The sequence below is a fragment of the Adiantum capillus-veneris genome, chromosome 30 (assembly GCF_014529385.1).
Source record: "Adiantum capillus-veneris isolate H3 chromosome 30, ASM1452938v2, whole genome shotgun sequence".
Taxonomy (NCBI): Eukaryota; Viridiplantae; Streptophyta; class Polypodiopsida; order Polypodiales; family Pteridaceae; genus Adiantum; species Adiantum capillus-veneris.
The window spans coordinates 102,065,339-102,074,761 of NC_140960.1; the positions used below are offsets into that span (position 1 = coordinate 102,065,339).

General features: G+C 39.6%; 1 protein-coding gene across 1 annotated transcript; it reads left to right on the plus strand.

The window, feature by feature from the left end:
* Nucleotides 1-1,822: 1,822 nt before the first annotated feature.
* Nucleotides 1,823-4,053, plus strand: LOC147418535 (protein CUP-SHAPED COTYLEDON 2-like). The gene is made up of 3 exons (XM_086506899.1): nucleotides 1,823-2,252; nucleotides 3,267-3,605; nucleotides 3,881-4,053. The coding sequence occupies exons 1-3, from the start codon at nucleotides 2,060-2,062 to the stop codon at nucleotides 3,913-3,915; spliced, it is 567 nt and encodes a 188-aa protein (XP_086363025.1). The 5' UTR covers nucleotides 1,823-2,059; the 3' UTR covers nucleotides 3,916-4,053.
* The last annotated feature ends 5,370 nt before the right edge of the window (nucleotides 4,054-9,423 follow it).

Consider the following 9,423-nt stretch of genomic DNA (forward strand, 5'->3'; position numbering starts at 1 on the left):
GGGGGGCCTCCATGCACTTGTGAGACATAGCTGAGACCGGTGTGGTGGTGCCCCCTTCTTCAAGGATATCTTTATAAACGTAAAACACTGTACTTGCCAAGTAAAAGAAGTTGTTTGCATGCATGCATGCGCATGCACGTATGTGTGTGTATAGGTGCGCATGAAATATGAGTTTAATATTTCCATCTTACACATTATAATGGTGATGATTGGAGTCCTAATGATCACATATATTGGTTTGCAATGTGAAATTTTGGGATAAAAATGAAAAATCCTAAGCAAAAAATCATTGGGCCCCAATATTTTAGGGAGAGACTTGGGGATTGTTGTTATGTTCCAAGAAGGGGTTTAAAATTCACGTAATCACTTAAAATGACATTAGAGTGAACATCTAGTTGGTAAGGTGAATCTTTTGTTAACGTTGACAAAGTCATGCATTTATACTATTGGGTGAAGGGGAAGAAACCAATTTTGAAAAAATCCAATTTATATGGTTGTTAACGTTAATTAACGCTTTGTGATCACGTAAAATTTTTGAGTGATCATGTAAATATTAAATCCTTGCAACTTCCAACAAAGTGTCCCCCAGGTGGGAGGGGGTAAGAGGTAAGAAGTGAACTAACCTCCTTCGTTGATGGAGTTTCATTGATTAAAGAAATTAGGATTTCAATGTGTCGTGGATGCCCATTGAACCCCCGACCTCCCACTCCACAGAGCAACACCCTATCCAACCCTGCTAGCATGCGTTGTTGCAGAGGATACGAGGGTGGGTGTACAAAACCCTGGGTAAAAACTTGTCCCCCTTTGTGCGGCGATCCCACGGTCCAAATCATCTACGCCTTGCCGATCAATTGTTGTTGTCGATCATGTGTCACTTATACACGAGGATGCGCAGGGGGAGAGGGCACGTGGGGTCCGTAACTTTTGAAAATCCAGAAGTTAGGGGAGGAGGAGGGGATAACTAGTCCCTTCTTCAAGCAGCTAGTGGTAGCTTCCTCGTTTTATTCAATTAATCAGAAGGTTCCTACCGATTCTGCTTCACAGGATCGAGGGATTGTTATGGACTTTCATAAAAGGAGGGAGAAGGATTCGAACTCGCATGGAGCGGTGATACACCATTTAGAGCTGTTATAAACCACGAGGGCAACCAAGCTTGTGCACTGAATTGATTGCCCATTAATTTATAAAATTATGTTTTTGGCGCCCCCTTACGCCTCCCGCTGTGCACCCCTCCCCCCCCCCCCCCCCCCTCTTCAAACCACACCTCTGCCTTGCTTTGCCTCCTTCGTCTCCTCTTTGCGCAAACTATGCCTGCCCCGCTATGTGCGACCTTCTATCATGCCTTCTCTGTGATCAAGTGTGAAGCGGATATTCTGATCTCCTAATGAGAGATTTGAGGAAGACTCAAGAGGTCCCCGTGTGTGAAAGGGTGTCACTGAATGTCCAATCATCAAATCACATTCATGAATGATGCAAGAAGCAATTTCGTAAGAGCCTAGAATGAGAGATGATGTTCAAATGATAGGGTAGAGGGAAGGGGTGTGTCAAGCGGTAGGGCAGTGGGCGGCGATCCGCCTAGTGTGGACGGTTTAGGGTTGAGAAGATAGGAAGACTTTCTATGAGACAGAAAGAAAGAGAGAAAGAGAGAGGATAGGTTAGCTGGCAGTGAGTGGGAACCGGCGGTCATCGTCAACAAATGGCCAGCTCTGTATCACGAGGTATGCTCTCTCTTTGAACGTTATTGTCAACACACCGCCAGCCTTTCTACTTTCCAGCATGTATATAATATAATTCTCTCTCCCCGTCCTGCGCGGCCTCGCCATCGATCCATACATGCTTAGTCGCCACCTTCAATCAGCGCAGCGTATTAAAAACCTTAATTAGATTAAGGTGCTGATGATTATCACGATTGATTATTTCAAGTAGTGCTAACTAGCACACATGAGACACCTTCATCGATACCTACCATAAGCTGCTTAATTATTTGCAGACCATATTATTTGCTTTGCGCCATATAAACGATCAGATTTTGATCAACTATATCACCTAATTATTAACCATGCAGGGCTCTAATCATTTGGCGAGGCGGCCTGCACCCAATCATAATTGGCTGCCACCTGGATTCCGATTCCATCCCACCGACGAGGAGCTGATAACATTCTACCTGGCTAGGAAGATAGCCGATGGCAGCTTCAACGATGATGCCATCACAGAGCTGGACCTCAACAGGCATGAGCCTTGGGAACTGCCCGGTACTCGTTTAATTATTTACTTTAATTATTAGCTTTCAAACTTTAGTCTCGTTAACGTTGTACATTAAACTCAAGTATGTGCACTTGTGCTCCTCCCGTCACAGTAATTCCCACATAGTGACTTATAACCTCAACATCATGAGCTTCTGTGAGGGAGGCACTGCATACCTAGGTACGTGCGATTGGGGGTAGGGGATCGCAGACCCGATGGAGAGGCCAGTGGTCCCCTGCCCCCAATCGTGCCTAGCTAGGTGTGCGGTGTCTCTCGAGCGGAAGCTCATCATGATGTTATGCATTGTATGAAAAACATTGAAAAAAACTCCGTTTTACTACATGAATTTTTTTTCAAAACTTCTTGTGGTGTATGTGAGAGAGAAGGAAAGGATTATGCCAAGTATAGTAGATTGGTTATCCCCCGAATATTACCCCTCTAAAGTTTGATGGCGCCCGAATGCAACACACATCTCTTAGGCCCCGAGTTCAACCCTCAGGAAGATCCCTCTTTGTAATAGATTGTTTAGCATTCATACTTTTATAGTCCTACTACATTCTCCTCTCATATTGCTCTGCTAATTCTTCTTCTCCTACTATATATATATATATATATATATATATATATATATATATATATATATATGTTTCTTTAATATCATCTATAGTTAACTAGAAAGATAGCCTTAAACTCATTTTGATGAACTGTGCTTCGCTAAAAAATTGTATTTCATCATCACCATCTTCTTTTTGTCCTTTCAAATGTGTGCTCATTACATATTTACATGATCAAAATATAACCTTCTAGTCATGAGGTATAATATTGCATGTTCCATTTGACTATATTTAACTGCATGTTTATTTTCTCATGTATTTAACTATAATTGTCTTCTCATTGGACATGAGGTATAATATTGCATGTTTATTTTCTCATATATTTAACTATAATTGTCTTCTCATTGGACATCAATAGCCTCATGTACCCATACTACTTAATTAAGAGCATGAATTATATGAATGTAGGGAAGGCATCAATGATGGGCAACCAGGAGTGGTATTTTTTTACTATGAAGGACAAAAAGTACCCAATTGGATGTCGCACAAATAGAGCAACAAGGGGAGGCTATTGGAAGGCCACTGGCAAAGACAAAGCAGTATTCTGCAAGAGTACTAAAAGTACATGTGTTGATCAACAACATATCCAAGCTCCAATTGGCATGAAGAAAACACTAGTGTTCTACGAGGGTAGAGCCCCCAAAGGCTTGAAGAGCAACTGGGTCATGCATGAATATCGTCTGCACAATCCATGTGATTGGCTATCCCCCTCTAATTACTCGAAACAACTTGGTGGAAAACTAAGAGGTACCAAGGTGAGGTGCTTGTTGTGTTGTGTGTTTGTGCACATGCAATATGCATGTGCAATAAGGCTTTGTGACACATGCCAAGAACACACAAGCACACACATATAGTTACTCTATTTTATATATTTTGCTATGAAACGTTGTATACTCATCACAATATATATTCCATAGAGAGAGAGAGAGAGAGAGAGAGAGAGAGAGAGAGAGAGAGAGAGAGAGAGAGAGAGAGAGAGAGACTTGTTACCTCTTTTTGAGTAATTTTATCACCATTTTCAGGAGGAGACATGGGTGCTTTGCAGAGTGTTTTATAAAAAGTCGAAGTTACAACACCTCCCGCAACAACTACAACAAAACTCATCACTACCCTCAAAACAGTTCATCCACTGTCATGAGACTAAAAAGTTACAAGTTTATAAATCCAACAAGGTTGTTAACAAAAGCATGGTCGATTGTGATTGGTTGCCACCTTTGTGCAATGAGAATAAGGAGGCCACAAACAGTGAAGAAAATACTATTAGGGAGAGAACCAATCTAATAGAGCCAAGTCAAGATTCGATGGTTCTACCTCCAGCTTTACCAAAAACACAATGCAACTACAATCAAAGTAGTCCAAATTATCATTCTCAAAGAATTAGCACCATGCTAAATGAAGAGCTAGATACATTGTTGGCATCCATTCCCCATACTACACTCCCTCGCTTTCCTTCTGAACTGGAAAGCTTATGGTTGCACACATCCACATTTAATGTGTGAAAAACCAATTCCCTACATCATTTTGTGACAGAAGGAAGCTCACATTCAAAAGCAAATCCTAACATTATATTAGATACTTTGGAAAGAACTTTTGGATTCTTTTATTTAAAAAAGCGACCATGTTTGAGCAATTTTTGTAAGAAGATTGAAGTCCCCAAGATAGGGTAGTGTTCATTGTCTTTGTTATTTATGAAACTAAAAGTACTTCCGCAAAAGGAAGGGGGGGGGGGGGGGGGGGGGACTATGTGTAAACCATCTATATCATGTGCATTCAAGGGGTATTTTAAAAAGCCCCTACCTATATAATGTTTTGTTTTAAAATCACCCCTCGTGTAACAATTTTTAAAATAAATCCATCCCTTATATATCAAAACGTTTACTATTTCAAATAAAAATCTCCTTATGTGTGCATATTTTCTGTAGCTATATAAGAAATAATTCAACCCTTATGTTGAGCTCACCTGCTATCTTACTTACATACCCACCCCCCTCCTGACCAAGCTTTCTGTGCATTAAAAACCTAAAAGGCAATTGATTTAAACATGTAGGATGGTGGTGTTTAAACTTGAGATATAATGATATTTGTATAACTAAATCCTTGTCAAGACTCAAGCTACATAACTTTATCTTCAAAAGAGTCAACATTATTCTTATCATCTTCATTTTTGCTAGCTTTTGTTTCTATTGCATGCCTTTCTAGTATCTTGATTTTGACATAAGGACCCTATGCAATTGCTCTCCAAGACCAGCAATTGCACCTGCATTTTCCCACACTTGTAGAATATTCTCATTCATGGCCCAAACCCCCTTCTAACAATTATCATAAGGCTTGGGTATTTGTCATACCACTTGTTCAAATTGCACAAGGCACCCAGTTGTTTCAATATTCTCTTTTAGTTAAGTAACAAAGAATCATTATCAACAATAGAATTATCCCTTGCAAACAATCTAGATACTTGTATCATTTGGGTGTAGCAAAACAAAATCTCCTAGTCGAACATCTTCCATGGGATTGAACTCCTCTCTTAGTCTATCCCATTGAGGAATGTGATAATGAACATTGTATTGAATCTATCTACATTCTATTGATAGCTCATGATACTCCCCTTTATTTGATGAGATCCTTGAGATCTTGCCCAAAAATCTATGTAGAACATTTCCTCTAAAATAATTGGCTTTCCTAGCTCTTGGATTACATTGTTCGAATAATCTATCAGGACTATAGTACCTTGGTACTACATTTGAACTACTACTCAAATCTTTCTAGAATCATATATAGATCTTTAAGGCTAATATTACTTCCTCAATATGGTCCTTTACAAATTATGCCCTGGGTACTAGAGGTGGATTTCCTTGTGGTAGCATTGGTTCACCTTCAATGTCACGCTTGTAGCTTCACTCCAATTAGGAACAACAACATGTGATTTGTGTTTCATTATTAATTTGTCTGGGGGTGCTGCATCTTGCAATATTGATGTGTCTGGGGGTGCACCTTGCAATAGTCAGTGACATATATGCGAAGAAGTGCTACTTCTTATTTTCTCCAATTCAATTAAATAATTTAAGCAACAAGTTTACATAAAATCAAAGAAATAGTGTACTTGGGTTCTCTTGTATAAGTTACAAATGAAGATGGTCCACCAAATGAAGATGGTCCACCAACAGTGGGTTGCTTCCCATAATTTGTTATATAATAGTCCAATACATCTTTTGACTTAAATCATTAAGAAGTAATAAATTTCTCCTTGAAAGCCCATTTGCTACAAGATTACACAGAGAATTCTTATATGTACTCTCTAAGTTATGCAATTTTTTTCGAATTGATACTACAAGAGGTCCTTAATAGTAGCAACGCTCGTAGTGCGACGCTCAAATGTGAAAAACCACGACGTCGCTATAGGCATCGCTATGAGCGTCGCTAAGTTACAAGTAACTTAGCGACGCTCATAGCGACGCCTATAGCAACGCCGTCATGGCAAAAAAAATAACCGAGAGGGTTCAAAAACTCAGATCTCAGATCTGAGTTTTCAGCGCGCGCTCAAGCAAGCAAAGTAACGCGCGCTCCCCCTCTCTCTCTCTACACACACACACACACACACAAGGAGAGGAAGGAGAGCCAGGTATGCTCCTTCTTTCTCCTCACTCTCATGTTCCCTTCCCCTCTTTCTCTCTCCATCTCTCTCTCTCTCTCACACACACACATTGTGTTTTTGAGAGAGAGAGCACAAGCATAGATAAAAAACGCACACACACATACATAAACAAAGAATGCACACACACATTGAGAGAGGAAGAGAGAGAGAGAGAGAGAGAGAGAGAGAGAGAGAGAGAGCATGCATAAACCAAAAACGCACACACACATGCATAAACAAAGAATGCACACACATTGAGAGAGGAAAAGAGAGAGAGAGAGAGAGAGAGAGAGAGAGAGAGAAGAAGAAGAAGAAGAGAGTCTTAACATCGTAGGAAACTATCCCAAGAGACCTTAAAGATCTAGTCAACAGGAGTTGAACTCAAGACCTGTTATTCATGAGGGAAATGGCATAACCAATCTATCACACTTCGGTGATAGAAAAGTTATACCATTTTTCTCCTTTTTTTTATTGTCGTGCACACACACACACACCCGAGAAGAAGAGAGTTTAATTTAACATCGTAGGAAACTAATTAAAGAGACCTAAAGATCTAGCCGCCGACGAGGAGTTGAACTCAAAACCTATTATTCAAGAGGGAAATGGCATAACCAATCTACCACACTTGGGTGATAGAAAGGTTATACCAGTTTTCTCTTTTTATTGGCACACACACCCACACACACACACACACAAGAAGAAGAGAGTTTTAACGTCGTAGGAAACTATCCCAAAAGACGTTAAAGATTAGGTTAGATGTAGACTTTCCTTAAATTAGATTTAGGTTTATTTAAGTTAAATTAGATTAAATTTAGGTTTATTTTTAGTTAGATTTATGTTTGATTAGATTTAGGTTTATTTACGTTAGATTTAGATTTACGTTATATTAGATTAGATTTAGGTTTATTTATGTTTATTTACGTTAGATTTAGATTTACGTTATATTATATTAGATTTAGGTTTATTTACTCTATTTACCTGTTATTGAAGAGAAAAATGGCATAACCAATCTACCACACTTGGGTGATAGAAAGGTTATACCATTTTCCTCTTTTTATCGTTTAAGATAAGGTTAGATTTAGATTTACGTTAGATTAAATTTTGGTTTATTTAAGTTAGATTAGATTAGATTTAGGTTTATTTTGAGTACACCGAAGGATTATACTGCCTACGCCGGTGTCTCGGTCGCTGCGTCGGAGATTCTTAGGAGTGACTCGAACACTGCGTCGGGGTCACCTAGAGGCCTGGATGATGAGCATTCATCGGACAGGGTTGCTATAGTTCACGGGAGGAACATGCCAAAGTGATACGCCTACCTCTTCAATCGTATGTCCGATGAGACCATTATGACCCCTGAGGGGAAGCAAGTGATGGGCCGCATACAACAGTTGTGTAGATGTGAATGGGCCTCACATATACAAATTAATACTTCAATGCAACAGTTTAATACTAGCTTTGATGGGTAGCTTTGGAAATCCCATAAGAGAAATCTCACTCCACCTGTAGAGAATTACAAGAGGTCAGCACAAGACTTATTTTCAACGTAGGTTCTTGCCTACATAAATGTCTTATCTTCCAGGAGTAGGCCTATGAAATGTTTTAAGGAGGATAATTATAGGCAAAAAGGAGCAACATTGTTCTGTTTATTTTTTATTTTTGGAAGGGGGGGGGGGCTTTCTAGCTTTGCAAGGACACAAAAGAAATCTTTTTAATTAATGGACAAAAGACACTCTTACAAGACTTTTTATAGGAAGATTCTTTAGAGAAAGGCCACTTTTTGTGGAGAAGGTTTGAAGGGGAAAAAAATGTGGCTTTTTTGTTATTGCATACATATATATATATATTAGACATAGATATATATATATATATATATATATATATATATATATATATATATATATATATAGAGAGAGAGAGAGAGAGAGAGAGAGAGAGAGAGAGAGGGGGGGGGGGGGGGGGGGGGGGAAATGGCACTTGAAGGCTGATGCCCTTTGAAATGATGTACACAGTGCACACAATCTCTTTTCTCTCTCTCTCTCTCTCTCTCTCTCTCTCTCTCTCTCTCTCTCTCTCTCTCTCTAAATTGTGTGTGGGGGAAGATGAAATTATTCAAAATACATGCTCTCCTTTTCACATCTACACAACTAGTAGCCCCATTGGTATGTCTTTTACCCTTCAATGGAGCATGTCACCACATGTTCAATTAGGTTAGATTTAAGATAAGATTTGGATTGATTTTTTATATTAGAGTCTAACTTCGAGATTACGGTAAAAAAAATTAGAGTTAGACGAACGGTGAAAAGATCTACTATGAAAAGATGTTAAGATGTTGTGAAATGCTATAGCTAGAGAAGAGGCAAAGGGGTTTTGTCCACTAGATGCACTATCATGTAGACGTGGGTGTGTAGATTTCTTGTACCCACAAATATAGGCATTGACCAATAAAGACGAGATTATAACCCGGTGGTTCTGATCTCCGTGCACCTCTAGACCGCGGTGTACGGGGATTGGACATGACTAGAGAATGTGAGGTAGTTTACAGTGCGAACAAAGAGAGAGAGATAGAGAGAGAGAGATAAAAGACGAAGAATGCCAATAGAAGATTAAATTTGTTGTCCAAGTTATAAGATTTTTTCCCTCATTATGAGTAGTGACGAGGATGTGGGGCCTTCCAACCGAAACAAGGATGCGGGGCCGTCAACGAGGATCTTATGTCCTTGTAATCAATGCAAGCATGCTGTGTGACAGACAAGACGCGTTTCTTTGCAGCACGTTCGCGAATTTGGTGAGTTCGATCTATCTATTATAGATTGAGTTGTTGCCAATTATAACTCGTCAGACTCTGACGTTGGCCAACAAGCAGCAATCTTGCAACCCAATAGACGTGTTCACGCAGGCGCTTTGGTCAAGCAGCATATGTGAGGCCACAAGATG